Genomic DNA, 23,707 nt, shown 5'->3' with positions numbered 1-23,707 from the left:
CAACGCCTGGATGGATCCGAATTGTGCAGCACGTGATACCCCTCAGTCCCTTCCTTATCTCAGCAAACGCTAAACCATAATCGGGAATGCATAAACACCTGATCCGCCCGCCAAAACATCGGCCGCAAAACAACTCAGCCATCTCCGGATCCCCATCTCATGCTGTAGATTCTCAAGTTGACGGGCCCCGTCTGCTTCCGGAACCATGAGGATCACAGAAATTATTATTGACGTGAGTATCACCCTCCGGTAACTTCGGTTAGTGTCAATGAGCGCTCGCTAATCTGGTCGCAGGGCTTTAAATCGTACGCTGTGCGTACGGTGATTTCAGGATGGTGTGTGCCGCCGAGTTACCTCTCTGCCATCGCCGAACTTCGCGACTAGTATTGAACCGCTGACATTTGATTCCCAGGGATGAGTCGTTCAACTCAATCACTGGTCTTAACGGCAGTGGTAAATCGAACATCCTCGACGCTATCTGTTTCGTCCTCGGTATTACGAATATGAGCACAGTGCGCGCGCAAAATCTCCAAGATCTCATCTACAAACGCGGTCAGGCTGGTGTGACCAAAGCGAGCGTAACAATTGTTTTCGACAATAGGGATACCGCGAAATCGCCGATCGGATTCGAAGAATATGCGACCATCTCCGTTACGCGCCAGATCGTCCTCGGCGGAACCAGCAAATACCTCATCAACGGCCACCGCGCGCAACAACAAACCGTACAGAATTTGTTCCAGAGTGTGCAGCTTAATATCAACAATCCGAATTTCTTGATTATGCAGGGACGAATCACGAAGGTGCTGAACATGAAGGCGGTCGAGATTTTGTCGATGATTGAGGAGGCGGCTGGAACAAGGATGTTTGAGGATAGGCGGGAAAAGGCGGCCAAGACCATGGCCAAGAAGGACTTGAAGTTGAACGAAATTGAGGGCCTATTGAAGGAGGAGATCGAGCCGAAACTCGAAAAACTCAGGGCCGAGAAGCGAGCTTTCCTTGATTTCCAGCAGACACAAAACGACTTGGAGCGCCTGACCCGACTTGTTGTTGCACACGACTATCTTAGGAGTGGCGACCGTCTCCGGGCTTCTGGCGAGGAATGCGAGAGAAAGAAGCGAAAGATCCAGGCGCTGGAGGAAAATGCGTCAAAACTCAAGAGCGAGATTGCACACATGGAAGAAGATGTGAAGCGAGTCAAGGCTGCTCGGGATAAGGAGCTGCGGAAAGGAGGCAAGTTCCAGGCTCTTGAGGATGAGGTCAAGGCTCATTCCCACGAACTTGTTCGTTTGACGACTGTTTTCGACTTGAAAAATGCAAGTATCGAAGAAGAGAAAGAAAAGGGCAAGGAATTGCAGAAGTCGGTGAAGGATCTCGAGAAGGCGCTCAAGGAGAAGAAGAAGATCTACGACAAACTTCAGGCGCAGTACGATGCAGCCAAGGCGGAGCTTGATGCTCAGACAGCGGAGGTCGAACAGAAGGAGGAGTTGCTTCAGACACTGCAGACCGGTGTCGCTTCGAAAGAAGGTCAAGAGAGCGGTTATCAAGGTCAATTACAGGATGCGCGAAACCGTGCGAGCAACGCTGCCACAGAGCAAGAACAGGCCAAGCTCAAGATTGCGCATTTGGAGAAGAGGATCAAGGAGGAGGAGCCGAGAGCGAAGAAGGCAAAGGAGCAGAATTCGGGACTACTGAAGGAGCTTGAAGGCCTAAAAAGCCAAGCCAAGAAGCTGGAATCCGAGCTGTCGAGGCTTGGTTTCGAGCCTGGGCGTGAGGAACAGCTATACCAAGAACAGACTGGGCTTCAGAAGGAGATTCGAGAGCTACGGCAGAGAGCTGATGGTCTCCAGAGAAAGGTCGCCAACATCGAATTCAACTATTCTGACCCGCACCCCAACTTTGACCGATCTAAAGTTAAGGGTCTTGTTGCACAGCTTTTTACCGTGGACAAGGAGAAACTCCAGGCTGCCACCGCTCTAGAAATCTGCGCTGGCGGTCGTTTGTACAACGTTGTTGTGGACACGTCTGATACCGGTACGCAGCTGCTGCAAAAAGGAAAGCTTCGCAAGCGCGTCACCATTATCCCTCTTAACAAGATCTCTGCTTTCAAGGCGTCTGCGGAGAAGATCGGGGCTGCTCAAAAGATCGCCCCAGGCAAGGTCGACCTAGCTTTGTCGCTTATTGGCTATGACGAGGAAGTGACCTCGGCCATGAACTACGTTTTCGGTAACACTCTGATATCAAACGATGCAGACACAGCGAAAAAGGTGACCTTTGATCCCTCTGTTCGTATCAAGAGCGTAACTCTAGATGGTGATGTTTATGATCCATCCGGTACACTCTCCGGTGGTAGCGCGCCTAATTCTAGCGGCATGCTTGTGACCCTGCAGAAACTCAACGAGATCACAAGAGAGATCAGGAGCAAGGAGCGTATTTTGGCTACATTGGAAGAGACAATGAAGAAGGAGAAGAAGAAGCTCGATGCTGTCCGCTCTATAAAGCAAGATTTGGATCTGAAGAACCACGAGATTAAGCTCACAGAGGAACAAATTGGCGGCAACTCATCATCATCGGTAAGTTTACTTTCGGTTTCCTGCAGCGGCAAGACTAACCTCACTAGATCATTCAAGCTGTTGAAGAGATGAAAGCGAACATCGAACAGCTGAAACAAAATATCTCTGACGCGAAGGTGCGCCAGAGCGAGGCATCCAAGGATATCAAACGGATCGAAAAGGACATGAGTGAGTTCAACGACAACAAAGACAGCAAGCTCGAAGAGCTTCAGACTACCCTGAACTCTCTGAAGAAGAGTCTGTCCAAGAACTCGACGTCAGTAAAGAACTTGCACAAGGAGCTTCAGGCCTCGAGGCTCGAGGCGGAGCAGGGCGGAAGCGATCTATCAGCAGCGGAGGAGCAACATGCCGAAAGCGAGAACACGCTGAAGGCTCAACTTGAGGAGGTGGATTCGCTGAAGAAAGAGCAGACTCGAATCAAGGTAATGACACTTCCACGAAGTCAACGTTCTTAGCTAATCCATGACAGGACGCACACGACATCGCGCAAGCGCATCTCGACGATGAAAGGGCGAAACTGACAGGCTTTGACGACGAGCTCCGAGATCTGGACCGAACGATGCAATCCAAGAACTCACAAATCACTGAGGAGGGGTTGGAAATGCAGAAGCTTGGGCACCAGCTGGAAAAGCTGCAGAAAGAGCAAAGCGCTGCTGAACAGGCAGTAGCGCACCTCGAAGGAGAGCACGAGTGGATTGGGGATGAGAAAGACAACTTTGGACGTTCCAACACCCCATACGACTTTAAGAACCAGAACATCGCCGAGTGCAAGGCTACGCTGCGCAACGTCACGGAACGGTTCCAGGGCATGAAGAAAAAGATCAACCCCAAGGTCATGAATATGATTGACAGCGTTGAGAAGAAGGAAGCTGCCCTGAAGAACATGATGAGGACTGTCATTCGCGATAAGAGCAAGATTGAGGAGACAATCATCAACCTCAATGAATATAAGAAGGAGGCTCTGCACAAGACATGGACCAAGGTCAATGCTGACTTTGGTCAGATCTTCTCGGAGCTCCTACCAGGCAGTTTCGCCAAGTTGGATCCTCCAGAGGGCAAGGATATCACTGACGGTCTCGAGGTCAAGGTGTCTCTGGGTAAGGTCTGGAAGCAGAGCTTGACGGAACTGAGTGGTGGTCAACGGTCTCTTATTGCCCTGTCCCTGATTATGGCTCTTCTGCAATTCAAGCCCGCACCAATGTACATTCTCGACGAGGTTGACGCTGCCCTGGACTTGTCACACACGCAGAACATCGGTCGCCTGATCAAGACGCGCTTCAAGGGGTCACAATTCATCGTTGTCTCGCTGAAGGACGGTATGTTCCAGAATGCGAATCGGATCTTCCGGACAAGATTCAGCGAAGGAACGAGTGTTGTACAGGCCCTCACCCCGGCGGACTTGAGGTAGCCATAGCGACTCGGTGACTGCTTGCTTTTTCTTGTTGATATTTATTCCGTTCGTTACTCTCGGGTTGGCATGGTGGCATCTGGACTAATGCTGGTGTTCTTCTGGGGAATGTGTATGGATGTTCTGGATTAGCATGGCGACTGTGATTATTTATTGATAGATTTGATGATCTACGTATAATGAGACATAAAGCTTCATTTATGCTGCTGACTGACAAGGTACCCGTTTGTTCCGCTCCGACCGGCTGTTCGCCGTCATCGTCTCCCGCTCCTTGCCTTGCCTCTGCCATCCCCTCTCTACTTTCTCAACCTAACTCTCCCCGCACCCCGGTCCTGCATACGGTCTTTACTATCCTTCCGATCTCATTTGTTTCTCATTTCCTAGAAGATTTCTCAATCTACCCTCCGCGACCACGCCACGAACAGTTCATGCGACAGCGGTGAACACCGCTCCAGTCGCGGTCGATTCCCACACCTCACACCTAATTACACCTGAAATATCAATAAATCAGAGCTGAACTACCTTCCGAGTTGAATCCGACCACTTTTGATCATCCGTAAACCTTGTCGAACTCAGCGGACCACCGCTCAATCGCCGCAATGACCGACGAAGAACCCTCCCTCAACATCCCCTCCCTCCTCACACTCGCCGTCGTCTCCTTCTTCGTGATCCGATGGTTTCTCAAGAGTAATGACGACAGCAGCGCGTCCGGTGGCTCCCGAGGTCGCGCCCGCGGAAATGTCGTTGACCCGGCACAAGTCGAGCAAATATCTCAAATGTTCCCGCAACTCAGCACGCGCGAGATTATGTGGGATCTACAGCGAAATGGCGGGAATGCGGCTGCGACAACGGAGCGAGTGCTTTCCGGCAGGGGGTTGGATGCGGTATGTCCACATTCATGTCATGTCACTTTGGTGCCTAGCGGTACCATATGCTGCTTCATTTGATCTGACACAACGTGCTAACTGATGACTGTTCAATGTGTTAGCCCCCGCCCTCCTTTCAACCCCTCGTTGCGATCCCGCCTACCGGGGTACCCGCCCAACCTGCGCCTTCATCGATGTCTTCGAAATCTAGCGGGCAAGACTTGATAACGCGGTATAACCTTTCTGCGAAGATCGCCGAGGCTAGCGGAGTTGAGTCTGGGTCCGGGTCTGAGGCAAAGCCAACATCAAGTGGAGGCTGGTCGCAAAACAAGGATGAACGGCAGCGCCTGCTTCAGAAGCGGAGAGATGATATGATCCTTGCGGCGCGGAGGAAAATGGAAGCCAAGCAGCAGCAGGCGAGTTCGGAATAACGGACGGATCCTATGAAACTTGTCTACATCTGTGAGTGATTTGATTTAGAATGTCTTGTCTGGCGGGTCTTTGGCTTTGACATACTTTGCTGCGTGCCCGATCACTGGGATTTTGATTGGTAACTTTGTCTGTATGGTGTTGCGGCCTTATACTTAACTAAAGAGGAAGTCCATTCTTCCTAAGCTCTTGCTCTCTTTCCTACTTTCACTGTTTATTGCATATTTATTTCTATCTTTGATATTCATACCGGATTACCCCTTTTTGGACTCTACAGCACAGCGTCGCATGCTCATGGTGTTAGGTTGAATCAGATCAAATCATTTCGGTTGCGTCCTACAACGGGAAAGATAGGTTGGGTATATATACATTTAAGTTCATCAGAGGCGAATATAAGATGCTGCCGCCTGTATTCCTTTTCCGGAACTCCAATCCAATTTGCAATAGAAGCAAAACAGTCCAGCCAATTCAAGATCAGAACTCCATTTCGTCGTCATAGTCCTCCTGCGTGCCGTCATATCCACCGTTCGTCGCAGACTCCGCTAGTTGCTCGCGACGAGCTTGCTCTTTCGACGCTCCAATTCGTCTAGTCAAGCTCATTAGCAAGGCGTCACGAACAAGAAATCCAAGGCAACATACCTCAGCCCATCAACAACCCCTCCGATGAATCCCCTCCCCTCCCCGATCTCCATCGCACCCACGCCCGTAAGCGCCACACCACCCCCAGGCCCCGCCGCATCATCAAGCACCTCAACGCCAGATCGAATCTTCGCAGACCGCACCTCCCTCAACTCCTTCAGCAGCCTCCTCGTCTGATCCGGATCCACAAGATCATCCCCCGCAACATCCAACAACATCGTCCCTACCTCCAACCAATGGAACGGCAGCGTCGGCGGCTCACTATCATCCGTCTGGTCCTGCGCCACATTTTGCGGAAGAAACGGCGGCGTCGCGTAGTACTTGTTGCCCTCGGGGGTGTAGCGCGGGCGCGCGGTGGGCTTTGCGTAGCTCCGCTCGCGGAGACTGGGTTGGCCCGGGAGTGGCGGGGGCGGGGAGAACGCGTGCTGGTAGGCTTGGTCGCGGGTCTCGATGTCTAGAATTAGGCTGAGGGATTCTGGGTGTAGCCAGGGTGGGGGGAGGATGTTTGCGCGGCGTTGGCGCTTTAGGAGGAGGGCGAGCCAGAGGGGGATGTTTGTTCGGCGGGGTGGGATGAGGGGGTGGACTGGGCCCTAAACAGAATTAGCTGAAGTTTGGCTATAGGAATACAGTACGAAGGGACGCACGCCTAGCAGCTCGAGACCCTCTAGTCGCTGCCGAGGGACGATTGTGACCAGCTCCATTTCGGCCAGGAAGGAGATCTCCGGGGGCGTGATGCCCCGCGGGAGGGGGAAGGCCATTGACCCGGGATATGTGAAGCGGGGGTAAAAGGTAGATAAAAAGGAATCGATTTCAAGAATGCATGGTACTTTTTATTCTGTAATTTGCTGGAGTTGTCGGAATTCAACCTCATGCAGTGGAAGCTGAAATGTCGAGGTTCGGTTTGTACTGTTTGCAAGCGGAGCGGTACTAGAAGCGTTAGCTAGCAGTCGCAACTATCTTCTCCCAGGACAACTCGGAGGTCATTGTACTTTTACACGATCAATTGAGGAACAATGAACACCCAACCCCGCTCGGGCCTGGCCCTGGCAGCTCGCTACGCTGTCGCCTTTGGCCTCCTTCTGATCCCCATGTGGATGACCCAAGTGAACAACGTCGTCCCCGAGCCGTACCTCGACGAAGCATTCCATATCCCGCAAGCCCAGGCATACTGGGCTCACAAATGGACGCAATGGGATCCTAAGATTACGACTCCGCCGGGCCTCTATATCTTCTCGTACGCCGTCTGCGCCCTGATCCTACTCCTCCGCGGTTCCCCCAAGCAACTTGACCCCCCGGCCCTCCGCGCAACGAACGCCGCCGCAGCGGCTGTCTTGCTCCCATTGAGACTGCAATCTGCGCTTGATACGGTGCGCAGACAGCGGAATACTCGCCCTTCTGGAGCTTGGCTGAGTCATACGGTGCTGAACATCTGTCTTTTCCCGCCGCTGTTTTTCTTTTCCGGGCTGTACTACACTGATGTCCTCGCGCTGCTGGTGGTTGTCGAGGCGTACAATTGGGATTTGAGCCGCACGCTTCCGAAAGCGGGTCTGCTGCAAACTGCTGTGTTCTTGGTCCTTGGTGTTGTGGCGCTGACTTCCAGGCAGACTAACATCTTCTGGGTGTCGGTCTTCTTCGGAGGGCTGCAGGTTATGAAGAGGATTCGCCGGGTCACGAAGACCTGTGAGTCGAGCAATCTGGCTGATATTGTAGCTGCCGGCTCGAAGTATGAGCTGTATGATCCTGTGGTTTTGGATGCTTCCCTGGCCGGTGAGCACTGTCTTCTTTTCTGCCAGGGACTAAACTGACAGGCGCAGACTACTTCAAGACTGCCATTTCGCTGTGCTCTGTTGCGTTGAACAACTTGGGAGCTGTATTCTACGCACTAATTCCGTACCTGCTCATCTTGGTTGCGTTTGGAGGATTCGTTCTCTGGAATGGCAGCGTTGTCCTCGGACACAAGGAGTACCACACTGCCAGTTTGCACCTTACCCAGATGCTGTACATCTGGCCGTACTTCCTTTTCTTTTCGTGGCCTCTTCTTCTGGCTCCCATGGCCAACATCATTCTGCCAAAGTTTATGCTTCCCAAGTTTCTCAACCAAGGTCTCCCGGCCTCTCGCAGGAAGCTGCCAAAGCTCCTGACTGTGTTGATCCTTCTTCCAATCATGCTCGCAGTGGTCCACTACAACACCATTGTCCATCCGTTTACCCTGGCTGATAACCGTCACTACGTCTTCTATGTCTTCCGCATTCTGCTGGGATCACACCCCTACACTCGATACGCCGCTACTATCGTCTACTTTCTCGGCGCATGGATGATTATCTCCGCCATGGGCTATTCGCCCGTCACGGCTGCTCCAGGAGTAGCCTCAGTCGTCAAAGCCCAGCCCACAGCGTCATCGTCGTCAGCAGAGAAGCCAACCGAGAAGACGGAGCATAAATCGGGGCGCAAGCAGAAAGGACCCAAGAAGCCGACTCCAGCAGCCTCGTCCGCTCCCGCCCCTATTGACCCTAAAGTTCTCGCCGATCTCCAAGAGCACATCAGACGGCGCCAAAGACTCGAACACGAGACATCCCGTGTGAGCTTTGTCCTTGTATGGCTGGCGGCAACAGCTCTATCACTTATTACCGCGCCGCTCGTCGAACCCCGATACCTCATTATCCCCTGGGTGATGTGGCGACTTCACCTGCCGGCGTCCCCGACGCCCGTGGTTTACCGCCGGGCTAGCGATGAGAAGGACCTTGAGGCGCGGCTTGCGATCAATTTCCCCTTGTTCCTGGAGACTGCGTGGTTTCTGCTTGTCAATGTGGTTACCGGCGCGCTGTTCCTTCGGGGCGGGTTTGAGTGGCCGCAGGAGCCGGAGAAGATTCAGCGGTTCTTGTGGTGATGTATAGATATTTTGATCTGTTTTTATAGACTGTATATTGGATATGGGGCTTGCTATGCATAATTCCCTCAAGAGCGGTGGCTTGTTTTATAGATATCACTTGGTCTCCAACGGTTCTCGGCTCGGTGACGCGACCACGGAATGCTTTGAGCGGACACGGTTGTAGCCTAATCAGGCACGACAGCGCAATCATTCCTTCCTTCCAATATAGAGCAATTCACCGAGTAGCGACCCTTAGGCTATGTCTGCGTGCACATCGAGGAATTAGGGCAGGTGGTACCGGCCTCCAGCTTTATCTTATCGCTCTCCGCACCGGCGCAGCACTTTCTTCCTTCTCCAACTACGCAATCATGGACGACCAGCCAGGGTCCGATCGTCCAGCGAAACGCCCCAAACTATCATCAGATACAGAACCAGAGCTATCTGGAAACCCCTCGGCATCTACCCTTGCCTCCCTGCGCCGCTCCATAACTCCTCCCGCAACGCGTTCTGGACGTGCCAGCATCAGCGCTGCCCCAAATGGTTCCCCGCACAGCTCGGAGAGAAAGGACAAACACACTCAAACTCCCCCTCAGGAAGATGCTGGGCCTCAGATAATCCCATCCCCGATTCAGTTAACGCACATTAAAGACTTCAGTGACTCGTTGAGGAATAATGATGACACGGTCAAGCTACGCGATATCCTGGGTGACCCGCTCATTCGCGAGTGCTGGCAGTTCAACTATTGTTTCAATGTGGACTTCCTCATGAGCCAATTCGATGAGGATGTCAGGAATCTCGTTACTGTCAAGGTGGTGCATGGGTCTTGGAAGAGGGATTCGGAGAACAAAATGCGGATCGAGGTGAGTCTGAGTACAACTAGCTGTGGAAGTGAGTTATGAGCTTAAGTTAAACTTCGTTAGGAAGCATGTGCACGCTATCCGAACGTCGAGCCGATCATTGCCTATATGCCTGAGCCATTTGGGACACATCACTCGAAGATGATGATTCTAATGAGGCATGATGACTGTGCTCAGTATGTTCTTTACCCTGATGTGAGGTCAATGAGGCTGACGAGATAGGGTTGTCATCCACACGGCAAACATGCTTGCTGGCGATTGGGCGAATATGACTCAAGCAGTTTGGCGCTCGCCTCTTCTCCCTCTTAGTATGAATACACGTCAAAACAAGAAGTCTACAGTCTTGGGCTCTGGGTCACGATTCAAGAGAGACTTGCTGGCGTATTTGAGAGCATATGGAGCGAAGAAGACGGGTTCTTTGGTTGAGCAGCTTGCAAAGTACGATTTCGGCGCTGTCAGGGCTGCGTTGATTGCGAGTGTTCCTTCTAAACTGAAGGTTGGCGACGCTTCAAGCGACGGGGATGGTGATGGCAAGACCATTTGGGGATGGCCAGCATTGAAAGACGCTCTACAAAGAATCCCGTTGCGCGAAAGCAATGGAACTACGGCGTCGACGCCACAGATCGTCACTCAGGCATGAACCCAGCTAGCTAAGTAGCCCATAACTTGAATGCTAATGTCAGGATTTAGATGTCCTCCATCGCAACCCTAGGACAAACAGACAAATGGCTAAAGGACGTTTTCTTCGATGCCCTCGCTCCAAAAAGAGCTACTTCTATATCAGCGAAGAAAAAGCAACAACCACGATTCTCCATAATCTTCCCAACGGCTGAAGAGATTCGTCGCTCGCTGAACGGTTACGGCTCCGGCGGGTCTATCCACATGAAGATTCATAGCCCTCCGCAACAGAGGCAGCTACAATATCTACGACCCTATATGCGGCACTGGGCAGGAGACGTCTCGAATACTATCCCTCAACACCTACAAGACGCCGGCCGCCGCCGCGCAGCTCCACACATCAAAACCTATGTACGATTTGCAGACGAGAATATGAAAAGGATCGATTGGGTACTCGTCACCTCAGCAAACCTCTCGACGCAGGCGTGGGGAGCGGCCGCTAATAAGAGCAGTGAAGTGCGCATCTGCAGTTACGAGATTGGGATTTTGGTTTGGCCGGATTTGTTTGCTACGGAGCCGCAGTCGCAGTCTCAATACGCAGCCATGGTGCCGTGCTTCAGAAAAGACAGGCCAGAAGCATCGCAGGCGAATGACACAGCGGCGCCTTCTGCATTGGTTGGATTCCGTATGCCGTACGACTTACCTTTGACATCGTACAGTGCACATGACGAGTCGTGGTGTGCAACAATGTCACATGCAGAGCCAGACTGGCTCGGGCAGACGTGGATGGTGGATGGCTAGTCGAGTGTGAAATGCAGCATGCGTAAGGCGCTTCGACGATCAGATCGTGTATATTATAGCATAGCGTCATTCCTTCATGACCATCAATAACCGCGGTGGTATCAGGGATCGAGTCTTCATAGATAGTTATCAAATATCATACTATCCAATACAGCATTTATCCTTATCCGTCTTATATCTCATCTCGTTCCAACGCTTAGTTGGTGCCGATCGACTCGAGGAGACCGTTAACCTTCTGGATGTAAAGGGCCTCGGCGCGCTGCTTGCTGATGTCCTTGATCTCCTTCCACGCGTTGTACTTGTACTTGGCCTAATCGTTGTTAGTTCACCATTTACCCACTCGAAAATCGGTTGATATAGTCCGACAGAAACGGAAGGGAAGGGTAGTAGGATAGCGACGAACCTCGAATGAAAAGGCACCGGGCGCAGCAGGCTCCTCGTTCCTAGAGCGCTTGAATAAAGCGTACAGCTGAACAGAAAAAGAGACAACGTATTAGCACAGCACAGCCTCAACAAATGCAGTCCCCAGTTCAGCCTGCAAACCACGCTCTCCGAGCTCAACTCGATGTAGCGGGGAGTAAGTACACACCTTCAGCTTATCATCGTTCCCAGGCGAGCTCTTCAGCTCCTTGACGAGCTCGGTCGCGTACTCGAAGCCCGCGGTGAGGGCCTTGCTCTGCTCGGCGTCGGAGATGGAGGCATCGTCGCCGCCGGCCAGGATGGCTTCGATGGCGGCGTTCAGGGCCGAGGCGTCGATGGCGCCCGCGAGCTGCTGGACCTTGGCGGAGAACTTCTCCTTCTTTTGGGAGGCTTCGAAGGCGGCGGTGAAGGCGGGGACGGACATTTTGATGGTGTTGGTTGGAATGGTCTGGGTGGTAAGAGGAGGGAGTTGTGGTTTGGGATGTAGAGAAGGAAGGTTGAGGAGAGAAGGGGTTCGGGAAAAATGGTGGGGTGTTGGTTGGTGTTTTGGTGGGGTAGCTGGAGCTGGACTAGCTCTGTTCTACGTTGGCTTTCTTCTACCCAGCTACCTTGAACGTCATATATGGAGGATCTGATGAGATTCGAAGCTAGAAGGTGTCTTGTGACTACGGCAGTTGTCTCATGATTGTCGAATAAACCGGCCTGAGAGATATCGCTTCGGATATATCTTGGTTCTGATCCATATCGACCTAGGTACCAGCACATGATAAGAGCAACATCCCGAGGTCGAGCTCGTATCACACTCACTCTGCTCTTTGAATTCTTTATGTCTTTTACTCACATGCACCAAGCTCGAGAAGCGTAATCTTCTGATCAAATGTTCTCCAAACAAACCTCCACAAGCCCAAATCCCTTGACATCCTCTCCATGTGCATCCAATCCCTCATACGTCGGCTGGAAGGCTGTTTAGGGTTACCAAACTCCTGGTCATCTCTAAAAGTCTCGATATGCAACTTCGTTCCATCCGCGAGCGCAATTTCCCACTCAAGACGATACGTACCCCCACACCCAGGCGACGTCCACGTTCTAGAGTCCGAGGGCGAGAACTCCGTCAAAGGCGTGACTTGCTGCTGTCCTGCTGAGGAGCCAAGTGTTGTAGCAAACTGCACCCGGGGATTATCCGCATAGTCCCAGATCCAGGCGGAGATTTTCGAGGGCCGGGTCTTTCCATCCCTAAGCCCATCTTCGTGGTCAAAGTGCAGCTGGAACCAAGTCCAGTTATGTGACGCTGCAGGTGCAGGTTCGGCTGGGATCCAGACGATTTGCCGGTCACACCAGGTCAATGAGCGCTCGGGGTCGATATCCAGCCGGGCATCGTCCACGATGAAACTTCCTCTCGTGACGCCCCCAACTAGAGACCACTCGGTCGTCAGGTACGGACCCCAAGTAAACGTGCCCGAGCCGCCATTGAGTATCACAGGAGATGTGAACACGAACGACAAGTCGAATTTAAAACCCGGTGTGCTCCACGTCCGCATGCCAGCTAGTGTATCTGCCGCGCCTGTAGCCTCGAACCCGTACGTTGGCAGGGTTATATTCGCTCCATCTATATGCGCGGATATGGGATCGATTTCTGTGCCTGTGTATGCAAATTGCTTATAGTACTCCGGATTATTGATGTCCAAGATGTTGTACCGGTAGAATCCAACGCCCGGGTTTCCGACGTGCGAGACAATGAAAGTACGATTTGCCGTCTAGGGTACGGATGTACGAGGGCGTCCACCAGGAGTTTCCGGCGGAGGGGCCGACGCGCTGCGAGGATGCTAGGTCTAGCGTTAGAGGGAAGTGCCTCTGTTAGACGACGACTGTCAGAAGCGTTCTTCGTATCCTCGGAGAGGGGTAGTCCAACTCACGTAGTCATCGACATCAAAGCCGTAGGTATCCGGCGTGAAGTCGAAATCCAGAGCACTGCTTCCCAGCCGAAGTAACATGGTATATAGTGGTAGAGCCCTCATCTTGGACTCTAGGAATAATAGTCTGCATTGTTTCTGCTCCGCATGTTCGTCCGTGCTTTATAATGGCAAGATAAAAAGAAAAGAAGACCCCTTGCGGGGAGATGCAGGCTCGTGACCGTAAGCAGAGCATTGTGTCCAGTGGCAATTATTGCTTTTAGTGGAAGAATACCCGGGGTACAAAGACATCCAATAAATAAACATCAGTAAGCCTGAGAAGGAACAGACATATCCCAGAGTGTACTCGGGGAGTCCGGGGTAAAATGAGGCAAGCATGTACGTATGGCCGCTAGTGTCTACGGCATGGCTAGCATGATGCACTGTGCTGTGCCGCAATCCTGACGGCTACACCATTGTGTCCCCTCAAAGTGCCTAGACAGCTTTCCAGAGGATGCAGACCATGGACACTTTGACAGGATAAGCCTATGTGCTCTATTTGCTATTCACCAGACCACTGTAAGTGCAATGACGACGGCATATAACTCTTGGGGACACCCAGCCCAAACAAACACCTACATGCCCCATGAAATGCCCTCCCTGATCGCAGCCGCAAATGCAGCATCTGAAGACCACTTACTTGCGGCAACAGTCTACATGGCTAGCATCCTGGCGACAAACGAGATCCGCTATACGATTATGAGTGGGTTCTCGCTCCGGCTGCGGGGGAGTACCAGGACGACGCATGATGTCGATGTCGCAGTGGGTTGCAGCATGGGTAGATTGTTGGAGGTTATTCGCCCTCGAGAATGGTGAATCTGATCTGCCCGAGCTGGCTGGGAGCAACCCCAACTCAAGCGTCAAGGATTCGTCGACCTGCTGGCCATACGGCTGGTGTTATTAGGGCTTTTGTCGCTGCTGGTGGAGACCATGACCATGGTCTGCCTCGGCAAATCGTAGCAGTCGATCTTACTCTTCCAGGTGGGTAGAATGTCCCTCGATTATGTTGGTCTGGAGCAATCGAGGAGCCAGGTTGAATCAAGATTTCCCACTGACAAGTCGACAAGGCTCGCTCGGGGCGCCTGAAGATCTATCAACCGCTTCAGAAGCCATACCCATCAATACACCCAGTGGACAGCAAGAACTAGTGCTCTTAGACGTCAAAAGCATCTTAGTCGCAAAGCTGGGCGTCTTCTTCGCCAGGGCAAGCGCAAAAGACTTCCACGATCTGGAGTTCCTTGGTAGATGCATGGCTTCTCAAGCTTATGCTGTGAAAGAGTACCTAAATCTCGGGCATAGAAAAGCCTTCGTCTGCGCGTATAGCCAACGCTGGGGCTGGGACACTGATCGTGTGCAACAGATGAAGCATGCATATGGCGTTGATTAGATGTGCTTGTAGGGTTAGACAAATACGGTGAGCCGAAGCATCTCAGCGTACAGCAGCCAGTCGAAGAAACAAATTCAAACATGCAGCTTAATTGTATCCAATCGAGGATCCCCTTGCCCATGAGCGAAGAACCTCGTAGCAAAGTATTCGTGCGGAAGCTCTAGAGAGACACGCCCCTGCTTGCTTCGAACAATCTCCTGCCATAACTTCCGAAGCGGCGTTGCATTGGTCGGGACGCCAGAGTATTGATACAGATCCTCACCAGCTGGTACTGATGCTAGTATTTCCGCATTCTTCCGCTCTGCATATGCAACGTCGGTGGTTGTATTAAGGTCGAGATGATCCTCGCCCCATTCCTCCGAGAAATTCATCCCATCAACCAGATCCTCAAGATCAAACAGCCTCTGAGTCTCGAGAAGACTCTGCGCATATGCAGTCATCGGACGGGATAATCTGGAATCGAAGCACGACACCCCGCATCCTGAAGCGAGGAAATGTATGTGTCAAAGATCCAGGTTGGGGGGTCTCAGGCTTCCAGGGCATATAGATCTTGTTATGCGGTGCTGATAGGAAGAGCTGGACAGCGTCGTTCACTTTGTCCGTCGGCACGCATATCTCCCAGCTCTGAATTCAATTTTTAGTCCCCGTTCATAGAAGAAGTAGCAGTCTACCTCTAGGGCAGGGGAACTTACAGGTCGGATACGAGAGGCGCCGAACCAGTTCAAGGCCGAAGCTCCGGTCATACAGCAGGGGATGCCTGCGTCCTCAAGGATGCGAGTGACCTGGCGGATGTCAGTGACACCGCCATTTTCTGGGTACTTATCACCAAGTAGCCCAAAGCCAACAGGCGAGACGAGAGCTGCCATATAAGATGAATCGGTAAGCAGCGAGTGAAATATGGTGTAGTGGAAAGGTGGGAAACCAGACGGCGCGATTATAAACTGGACTGGGCCAATCACAGTTTGGCGAGAAGGTGCTTTGAAATATGCATGCAGTATAACGTCTATTCCAAGTGGAAACACTAACCTCTTTAGAAAAAAAAATAAATGTTCGTAATGCGATGAACTGGGTGGAACGGAGAATGTCCGCAAAGCCTACATTGGGTCGCGAGGTTGAGAAGGTAAAGTTTGTGGCCCTGACAGCGAAGAGGGACGAGAATGATGAGTCAATGCTGTCTCTCGATTCCTTGCAATTTTGATGTGAAGAAAAGTATCAGGTTCGGGATTAAGCACATAGTTTAAGCTGGCTCTATATGATGCATCCAAATCCACCAACGCCGATAATGCTAAACGGCCAAATGTTACTCAAATATACAGGATGGAAAGAAAGGTAACAAAATGATCAAAAGACTACCAATCAACAGCCCAGCCGTTGTTGGTCAAAAACTCCTCGCAAACTGCTTTCAGTGCGTAATTGGGACGCAGGTCGCTGACGGCCATGGGAGCCCGGGTAATTGGGTCCACGCCAGATTGCTCGACGTACTTGAGTATCCCAATACGGTCGAAGCTTGTTCCTGAGGGTACGATGACCGGATCGTGCATGATCTCAAAGGTAATTCCATCGACGAGGTAGTCGGGCACAACCTGGTCCGTCAGTATCCAGTATCACGCTGGACTAGGGTTAAATAGCTTACCCGTTCTTTAACCTCGCCATTAGATGCGATACGGAATGCTTCTCGGACATTCTGAATATTCTTCTCCGCATCCTCCCGCAGTTCCTTTTGACTCTCCAGGAACCCAGTCTGCCCAATCTCGCTCCGATCCAGTTGTCCCTGCAGATCCTCCAGCGCACGGTTCATGTCCGCCTCAATCAGCTGCTCCATCGTCGCTAGCGTCTGGTTCATCTCGCGCAGCCGCGCAGTCTCCTTGGCGGCCCAGATCTGCTGTTTCGCGCGTAGTACAGTCTTGGACAGGTTCTCCGTTTGGCTCGGGATTTTCTTTCCATTGACGTCCGTGTTCCGCACGGCCAGGCTCGCGCGGTATGCATCGATAGCGACATCGTACGCTTCCTGGGGTCGTTGGAGATGCAGCAGCGCCTGCGCAAGATAATTGCAGCTCTTCAAGCTGAACGGCGACTTCAATCCGTAGAGGTCAATCGCAGCGCGCGCATCGTGTTCAACGCCAGCCCAGTTCTCAAGTTTCGTTCGGGTGAGGGCGCGGTTTGCAAAGATTGCCGCCTCGCGTGGGTTCTTTGTGATCCTGTAAATTGCGCCTCTGTCAGTCTCTTTGCCAGAGAGATTGCGTTTGCACAGATTGAGACTCACGCTTGGGAATAGAGGTTCTCCGCTTCAGTGTAGTTGCCGTCCTTGTAGGCTGCGTCGCCCTGCTTCTTGAGTGGATCGTTGGACATGGTCGCTAACCTAGGTAGGGGTTTGGTTCGGAAGTGAAGAAATGGAAAGTCCACGCCCGGGTTACTCTTTCGAGAGCGTCAGGAACTGCCGTGAATTGCTCAGCGGATTCCGGGCAGGTGGTGGGGCGGCTGGTCCACCGAGCCGGATATACTGGATATAGATAGTTTTAGGGGCGACAGTCACACGCGCAGCTCGATTTGATGCCGTGGAGAGAGATGGATGTTGAGTCAGGAGTAGTCTATCTCTCAGATCACCCTGAGTTGAGATGGTGTAAACGCAGCCAAGCCTGACAGCAGTTCGTTTGAGTAAAGAGTACTCTGTCTCAGGGCTATACTTGAAGCAGATCTGGAAGTGCAAGTTCAACCAACAGATGAATGGAACTTATTTTTGACCTGGGAACCAGAAGAAAAGGAGGAGCCACTTTTATGATAGCCATCTTCACAATGATATGGTGTGCTGGTTAATGTCTTGCTGTGAATACGGATCGAAAGCAATGGATCCCCGCAGAATCATATCTGACTCAGCAGCACTATGAATCTACATCTATGCACAAGAAATTGAGTGGCAGCAAATGAAAACAATTTTATTCTATTTCTATCCCTTTATGCAGGAGACAAGGAATAACAAAGATTATTTGGCCTGCCAAATTCATCCTACTTGTGTGGTATCGTGACTTGTGCAAGGTAAAAAGGATCGTCGTCGCTGAGAGAGCACAATATGAGCAAGCTCGGGCTCGGTCTGGCTAGAACTCCATGCATTGCCGGCGATCAGGAATTCTCGAACAGTCCTTGTGTCTGTATGGTGTCACGAGCACCGTTAACTTTTCAATGAAGTCCCGGTGACATGGTCATGCAGCAGAGTCGGCGTCGGTCCGATTGTATAGTAGAAAGAGTGGGGGCCCCGCCTGAGCCTGTCTCGGCCATCTGGTTCGCATCTATTGAGCGAACTGGGCCTCATAGTCCTTTATGGCCTGGACTTTGGGGGCAGAAGAGCTGTTGGGGTCAAACTTGTAGGTCACCCACTCGTTGGCGAGACGCTTGGCTAGCTCAAGACCGATAACACGTTGGCCGAAGCAGAGTACTTGCGCGTCGTTGCTCAAAATGGCGCGCTCGACGGAGAAGGAATCGTGGGCTGTGACGGCGCGGATGCCAGGGACTTTGTTGGCGGAGATGGCAACACCCAAACCAGTGCCGCAAATGAAGAGACCGCGGTCAGCCTTGCCGTCTCTGATGAGCTTGGCTCCCTCGACCGCAGGGTGAGGGTATGCAGTCTTGTCAGAGGTCGAGTTGACGCCGACATCGAGGATCTCGCTGACATTGGGGTTCTTTCCAAGAACCTCCTTCAGGGTCTCCTTGTAGGGTTGGCCAGCCTCGTCGGCGGCAAAGACAATACGAAGGCTCTGAGTCTGAGACATTGTGATTGGAGGTGGAAAGTAAAGGCAAAAGACGATCGATCAAAAGACCCTAGGTATGCAGCGATGATCACAGAAGATGGGGCTGGTGGAGGTTCAAGTGGATAAGGAAGATGAGACCCAGCAACGGCGTAAGAAGGGAACACAAGGGCCTTTTATATCTTCGCCAGGCTTGCTGATATCCCCAAACTCGAGCGGAGTCAGCAGCCGTGCGTCTCAGGTCCAATCTGGCCGATTTCAGCAACAAACATTCCGTTCTTTGGTTTTCTCCACGTTGGCGTCATGGCTGGCTCGGCTCATGTCTTCCCACGCCCAGTGGCATTGGTGTCTTTGGGTGTTGTGCTCTGATTGATGCTCAGAGATCCACTGCTGCTATCCATGAATGGACGAAAGTGATATTGAGCTCGCAAGTCTCCCACCCTTGCTACAATAAAAGTCACCATTATGAACAGGATGCGCAGCGTCTGGCCAATTCATGGTCAGACACTCGGAGCTTTTAGGAGCAAAGCGTTGAGAGTATCTGTTCAATCGCGCCACCACGCACCTTGAATCCTTCGTCTACCTGGATGCAGGTGGAGCTTGTTTCGACTGTCGTATAGGACGAGACGCTAGCCTCGAGGCGCATCGGTCTGTCTTTCGAGTACATTGGTCCTGATCCCGGTTTCAATAAGATCGAGAAATCCCAAACTCACTTTAGCCCGCAGAGCTCTCTGCTTAATGACGTAGGCCCCGCATTCCTTACTCTGGGTGATTTCGCAGCCATTGCATTATCCGCTGAGAGTTCTTGTGTTGACTTTATCGTTCAATTCGATTTGTACCATGGGAGATGCCTAGATCGCAGTACTTTTAATAGCAGCACACTAGTATTTTCGAGATGGAGACTGGAGTAAACCCTCCGTGACGCTGGAGTCCGTCAGTTCGGCTCGGCGAGCTACCCCACCTGCCATCTCGAGCCTGCCCCGCTATGTAATTTACCAGCCGTGACACAGCACCTCTGCCAGCCAGCGATAGATTTCCGTAATTTTTCTCTTATATTACCAGCAGCTGCACGGGAGGCTCCTTTCAGCATCTCCGGTTGAGCACTCCAGGGCCTAGGCACAACATCGGGATACCTCATTCATCCAGCGGACTCTATATCCTGACTTGCCTCTTACCGATTCAAGGGTCTCATGACCTCCTCGTTGATGTTCTGCATCTTCTGACCTTTTTATCCCTTGTCGGGCAATTCAAATACTCTGGAGTCCCCCGAACCCCGAGCGCCCCCGCCTGTCCACTTTTCTCCTCTCCATTTTGTTCTCCAGTTTTATCCCCGGATCGTCTTCTCCAGACTGTCATCGCTTCATCTCTCATCCACGCAGCGGAGCACAATTGGCCGGGATTTGGCCTCATTGGATCAGTGTATCACTGCGTGGGACGATCTATGTACCTCTCTCTTCTCACTAGGCAAGTCCACCGAGTGCAACTCCATTCCCTCGGTTTAAAAGACGTGTTGCTAGCATCCAATGAGGTTACCTGCCGCCAGAAATGGATCATTTGCTAACAGACACTCTGCAGTGATTGGCAATCTTCCCCCTAGCCCGAGTCCAACTACTATCGATTTATTTCGCCGTCATTCTTGTTGTCGTCATTGTTTTCGTTTCCCCGCAGCAATTCATATCTAGTCAGGCCAGCAAGAGTCACATCGGCGGCAGCAAAGCAGGCTCAGAAGATCGTTCGCATCGAAAAACACGAAACATCAACGATACCTGAAAAGATGGCTACCAACATGAAGCGGACCTACCCGGTCCTGCCGAAGAATCTACTGCTCATCTCTTTGAAAATGTATTTCGAGCCGTCCAGAACCCTCGAATACTGCCGCGCTCTTCTCGACCCCGACATTGTTCGCCCAGAAAATCGGTCTAAACTCCTTCTCGCTCTAATCCCGGACTTTCTCACGATTTATCCTTGCGCAGAAATCATTAAGGAATACGCCTCTACCTTACCATCAGTTGATAGCCCATCGCTTCCCGCCCCGTTCCTTCTGGGCGCACAAGACTGCTTTTGGGAATCGCTAGGAGCATACACCGGCGAAGTCTCACCACTCTCGCTTAGCTCCTTGGGTGTCTCCATCGTCGAGTTAGCTCATGCGGAACGTCGCTCTATCTTCGGGGAAACAGACGAACAGGCAGCAGGCAAGGCGGCAGCAACCTGCGCACAGGGAATGGTGCCTTTAGTATGCATCGGAGAGATCAGTGCCCCTGGGCCAGTGGCTTCAGCAGCAGTTGGACTTGCCGTACGCGAATGTGAACCACTTGTTCGTGCCATATTGAATGCCATTCCAACCGATGCACCTGTCATCTTTGCTTACGAACCCGTCTGGGCCATCGGAAAACCCAAGCCCGCCAGCGTGGATCATATCTCCGCCGTTGTAGATGGACTTCGCGCGTTGATCGGTCAGAGACCCGGAGATGTCCGTTTTCTGTACGGGGGCAGTGCAGGGCCGGGTCTGTGGGGCCCCGGGGGTCTGGGGAAAGCCGTCGATGGTATGTTTTTGGGCCGATTTGCGCATGAGATTGAAGGCGTGCGCAAGGTCGTTCGTGAAGTTGAAGGAACTCTCACCTGAAGCATCAACCGAATAATGCATTTTACGGCGCCGGCGAAAGTTATAGACGCGTTTCGCGAACGGGCTGCATCTTACGGCATATCGAGCACACTCAATGCAACAACTTTGGATAGACTAATTCATGATTTGATCTTATTATTTTTCTACCCTCCCCCTCCTCTCTGTTGAGGAAATTGACCACGATATGGGAAGCCATGCTGCAGTGTTGAATGCGACATGACCTCATGAATCTTACCATGCGTTTCCAGCACTATCCACTCTCGATTGCAAATCATATTTGACGACAATCTACCCGTGGACTCCGTACTCGGTATCTACTTTGGGTTGACCTTGCAGGGTACTTTCGCACGATTGGCCGGAGGACAACCATAGCCTTGGAGCGAATGCAGTAACTGGCTAATTATTTCCAGGGGGCCAAATCTGACTCTATTTTGTATTCTATCAACTTTTCTGGCACCTTACTGCTTCTCTTCGCGCAGTTCTTGTTTCACCCGAGTGACAGTGCCAATGCCACCGTATACCACACCCGTGTACATCATGGCAACAGAGGCTCCTGCATCTAAAACAGCGCGAGCCTGCCCACCATTGGTGATACCTCCCGAAGCGAAGATAATCTTGCGCGGCGAAGCGCTTGGCGCTTCCACAGAAGGAACGTTTTCCGAGTCTGGCTCGGCCTGCGCCGCAGTCGCTGCTAACTCCTTGGCGCTTCCGGCCGTTTCCGAGTCTGCATCTAGCATGGTGCGATACCGAGCCACGAGGGCGACTGTGCGGTCGAACAGCTGTGGGCCTGAATACCCACCGGTCTCCTTCAGTGTTGCCTGTTCATTTGGCGGGAGAGTGTAACCTTGGGGTAGAGGGTCGGGGCGACGGTTCGTTGTGTTCCCGACAATCACACCGTCGACACCGGAGCCTCGGACGGCGTCGCAGATACCAGAGACTTGCTCATCCGAGTCCTCGTCAGGACTGACCTTGACCATGACGAATGGCTTGGTCTTGCGGTCCACACTCTTTGCGGACGAGACGACGGCCTTGAGGATAGCTGTGAGAGGCGCAGTGGCCTGGAGGTCACGGAGACCGGGTGTGTTGGGGCTCGAGACGTTGACGACAAGAATATCGGCATATTTCGCCACGCGATCAACGCAGTACACGTAGTCGCGCTTGATAGCTTCAATGTCGCCGTCAGGCGTGGCCTTGTTCTTGGCCACTTGCACAGCTAGAAGCTTGCCGGGCTGGAGACTGCCCGGGGGCACACCAGCTTCACCGTCCAGCACACGCTGCTCAGCAGCCTCGTATGACCCGAACCCGTTCTCGTAGGCGTAATCGCGGACTCGCTGCTCCAGGATAGCGGCCATGTGATCCGCACCCTTGGAGTTGAGGCCGTACCGGTTGATCATAGCTCTCTGCGAGGGAAGGCGGAAGACACGAGGACGCGGGTTGCCGTCTTGCGGTAAGGGCGTGGTACCTCCGACCTCAACAATAGCAGGACCGATCGCGAACAACGGATCAGGGATCTCAGCATGCTTGTCAAGTCCGCCCGAGATACCAATGGGGTTCGCGAGTGTGTATCCAAAGACCTGACCATCATAAACGTAAGTACAAGCTCAACCCCACCCAAATCAAGGCATGTATAAGCCACCCACCTCAGTCGCCAGAAGCCCATCTCCATCCTGATCCCCGCGTTCCCTAGGGTGCAAGCCATACTTGTACAGCGTCCTCAGCGCATCAACACCAATATGATGCGCATCCTCCGCATCGGGGAAAAGCTGCCTGATCAGCGGCACAACGCCGTACCGGTGAACACTCGCCCGCGTATCCGTCCCATACAGATACCCAACCAGCAGCGTGAGCGCCAACGATGTGCCCACGACCGTCCGTCGCAGACTCCGCCCAGCCTTCTTGGGCGCTTCTTTGGCGGTCTCCTTCGCTGTCTCGGCCGCCGCCTCTGTGGTTGCTTTTATTGCTGCTGCGCTGGTGTCGGAGGCGTACCGGAGGCTTTGCGCTCTTGGGAACTGCCTGCAAATTGGTGTGAGGGTGCGGCGTCCGCCGAAGCGGGAGACGCCCGAGAGTGTAACTCTTCGGATGGAGTTCGTAGCCATTGCGCCGGCGCTTCGCTTCGTCTATATCGTTATATACACGTGTAGTAAGTTCCTAGTAAGGAACGAGCTGAGTTTAGGACCTATTTGAGTATAAACTCAGCAAAGCTTCGCCGACAGATAACGCATATCAACTTTGCCGCATCCAACCCGATGAAAACCCACAGAAGAAGTTTCAATTTCTAGAACTACTCACCAGCGCAGTTGCGTCAATTGGTCCAGAGCTTGCAGCGCAAAGACAATGAAGTCAAATCCAATCAAGGATTTAGACTACCAAACTCTTGAGACGCTGTAACCGAGGATGCGAATCTACTTCCGTTGAACCTTCGGACTCGGGATCGGAGAACTGCTTGTCACCGCCTGAGGCAAAACGTGGAGTGTGGGTGGGCGGTCGGGATAGGACGGGCAAAATGTATACATAGTGAACGAGGTATTTTA

The 23,707-nt window shown here is 52.4% G+C and overlaps 12 protein-coding genes across 12 annotated transcripts; 5 read left to right on the top strand and 7 right to left on the bottom strand.

Annotated features, from left to right (window-relative positions):
* The first annotated feature begins 151 nt into the window (after nt 1–151).
* On the top strand, nt 152–4,188 carry BDW74DRAFT_37118 (condensin subunit SMC2). The gene is made up of 5 exons (XM_073732629.1): nt 152–232; nt 295–335; nt 413–2,570; nt 2,618–2,992; nt 3,040–4,188. The coding sequence occupies exons 1-5, from the start codon at nt 206–208 to the stop codon at nt 3,976–3,978; spliced, it is 3,540 nt and encodes a 1,179-aa protein (XP_073582362.1). The 5' UTR covers nt 152–205; the 3' UTR covers nt 3,979–4,188.
* Nucleotides 4,189–4,470: 282 nt separating this feature from the next.
* BDW74DRAFT_37107 (CUE domain-containing protein) lies at nt 4,471–5,709 on the top strand. The gene is made up of 3 exons (XM_073732628.1): nt 4,471–4,862; nt 4,967–5,306; nt 5,578–5,709. Exons 1-2 carry the CDS (start codon nt 4,578–4,580, stop codon nt 5,273–5,275), a joined length of 594 nt encoding a protein of 197 aa, XP_073582361.1. The 5' UTR covers nt 4,471–4,577; the 3' UTR covers nt 5,276–5,306; nt 5,578–5,709.
* Nucleotides 5,710–5,747: 38 nt separating this feature from the next.
* Nucleotides 5,748–6,670, bottom strand: psf2 (DNA replication protein PSF2; the record flags this gene model as incomplete). Its single annotated transcript, XM_073729517.1, has 3 exons — nt 5,748–5,859; nt 5,913–6,502; nt 6,557–6,670. 3 exons carry the CDS (start codon nt 6,668–6,670, stop codon nt 5,748–5,750), a joined length of 816 nt encoding a protein of 271 aa, XP_073582360.1.
* Nucleotides 6,671–6,925: 255 nt separating this feature from the next.
* On the top strand, nt 6,926–11,057 carry alg10 (dolichyl-P-Glc:Glc(2)Man(9)GlcNAc(2)-PP-dolichol alpha-1,2- glucosyltransferase; the record flags this gene model as incomplete). The annotated part of the gene is made up of 7 exons (XM_073726903.1): nt 6,926–7,679; nt 7,727–8,750; nt 9,068–9,072; nt 9,166–9,641; nt 9,702–9,814; nt 9,861–10,263; nt 10,329–11,057. 7 exons carry the CDS (start codon nt 6,926–6,928, stop codon nt 11,055–11,057), a joined length of 3,504 nt encoding a protein of 1,167 aa, XP_073582359.1.
* Nucleotides 11,058–11,253: 196 nt separating this feature from the next.
* BDW74DRAFT_179625 (uncharacterized protein) lies at nt 11,254–11,901 on the bottom strand (the record flags this gene model as incomplete). The annotated part of the gene is made up of 3 exons (XM_073729516.1): nt 11,254–11,367; nt 11,461–11,526; nt 11,647–11,901. The coding sequence occupies 3 exons, from the start codon at nt 11,899–11,901 to the stop codon at nt 11,254–11,256; spliced, it is 435 nt and encodes a 144-aa protein (XP_073582358.1).
* A 409-nt stretch (nt 11,902–12,310) lies between these two features.
* On the bottom strand, nt 12,311–13,468 carry BDW74DRAFT_179624 (uncharacterized protein; the record flags this gene model as incomplete). Its single annotated transcript, XM_073729515.1, has 3 exons — nt 12,311–13,231; nt 13,287–13,328; nt 13,391–13,468. The coding sequence occupies 3 exons, from the start codon at nt 13,466–13,468 to the stop codon at nt 12,311–12,313; spliced, it is 1,041 nt and encodes a 346-aa protein (XP_073582357.1).
* Nucleotides 13,469–13,954: 486 nt separating this feature from the next.
* On the top strand, nt 13,955–14,813 carry BDW74DRAFT_179623 (uncharacterized protein; the record flags this gene model as incomplete). The annotated part of the gene is made up of 3 exons (XM_073729514.1): nt 13,955–14,238; nt 14,292–14,407; nt 14,494–14,813. The coding sequence occupies 3 exons, from the start codon at nt 13,955–13,957 to the stop codon at nt 14,811–14,813; spliced, it is 720 nt and encodes a 239-aa protein (XP_073582356.1).
* Nucleotides 14,814–14,887: 74 nt separating this feature from the next.
* BDW74DRAFT_179622 (uncharacterized protein) lies at nt 14,888–15,679 on the bottom strand (the record flags this gene model as incomplete). The annotated part of the gene is made up of 3 exons (XM_073729513.1): nt 14,888–15,235; nt 15,282–15,437; nt 15,506–15,679. The coding sequence occupies 3 exons, from the start codon at nt 15,677–15,679 to the stop codon at nt 14,888–14,890; spliced, it is 678 nt and encodes a 225-aa protein (XP_073582355.1).
* Nucleotides 15,680–15,982: 303 nt separating this feature from the next.
* BDW74DRAFT_155865 (putative U-box domain protein) lies at nt 15,983–17,715 on the bottom strand. Its single transcript, XM_073724912.1, has 3 exons — nt 17,077–17,715; nt 16,447–17,011; nt 15,983–16,396 (listed from the first exon to the last, which is right to left on the bottom strand). Exons 1-3 carry the CDS (start codon nt 17,160–17,162, stop codon nt 16,163–16,165), a joined length of 885 nt encoding a protein of 294 aa, XP_073582354.1. The 5' UTR covers nt 17,163–17,715; the 3' UTR covers nt 15,983–16,162.
* A 10-nt stretch (nt 17,716–17,725) lies between these two features.
* BDW74DRAFT_155862 (RpiB/LacA/LacB family sugar-phosphate isomerase) lies at nt 17,726–19,233 on the bottom strand. Its single transcript, XM_073724911.1, has one exon. It carries the CDS (start codon nt 18,575–18,577, stop codon nt 18,098–18,100), a length of 480 nt encoding a protein of 159 aa, XP_073582353.1. The 5' UTR covers nt 18,578–19,233; the 3' UTR covers nt 17,726–18,097.
* Nucleotides 19,234–20,096: 863 nt separating this feature from the next.
* On the top strand, nt 20,097–21,405 carry BDW74DRAFT_37020 (triose-phosphate isomerase). Its single transcript, XM_073732626.1, has one exon. It carries the CDS (start codon nt 20,328–20,330, stop codon nt 21,174–21,176), a length of 849 nt encoding a protein of 282 aa, XP_073582352.1. The 5' UTR covers nt 20,097–20,327; the 3' UTR covers nt 21,177–21,405.
* BDW74DRAFT_37024 (dihydroorotate dehydrogenase 2) lies at nt 21,406–23,652 on the bottom strand. The gene is made up of 2 exons (XM_073732627.1): nt 22,817–23,652; nt 21,406–22,750 (listed from the first exon to the last, which is right to left on the bottom strand). The coding sequence occupies exons 1-2, from the start codon at nt 23,270–23,272 to the stop codon at nt 21,635–21,637; spliced, it is 1,572 nt and encodes a 523-aa protein (XP_073582351.1). The 5' UTR covers nt 23,273–23,652; the 3' UTR covers nt 21,406–21,634.
* Nucleotides 23,653–23,707: the final 55 nt, after the last annotated feature.

Source organism: Aspergillus multicolor, assembly GCF_047715735.1.
Source record: "Aspergillus multicolor strain CBS 133.54 unplaced genomic scaffold BDW74scaffold_18, whole genome shotgun sequence".
NCBI lineage: Eukaryota > Fungi > Ascomycota > Eurotiomycetes > Eurotiales > Aspergillaceae > Aspergillus > Aspergillus multicolor.
This window is presented reverse-complemented; position numbering and strand designations above follow the sequence as displayed.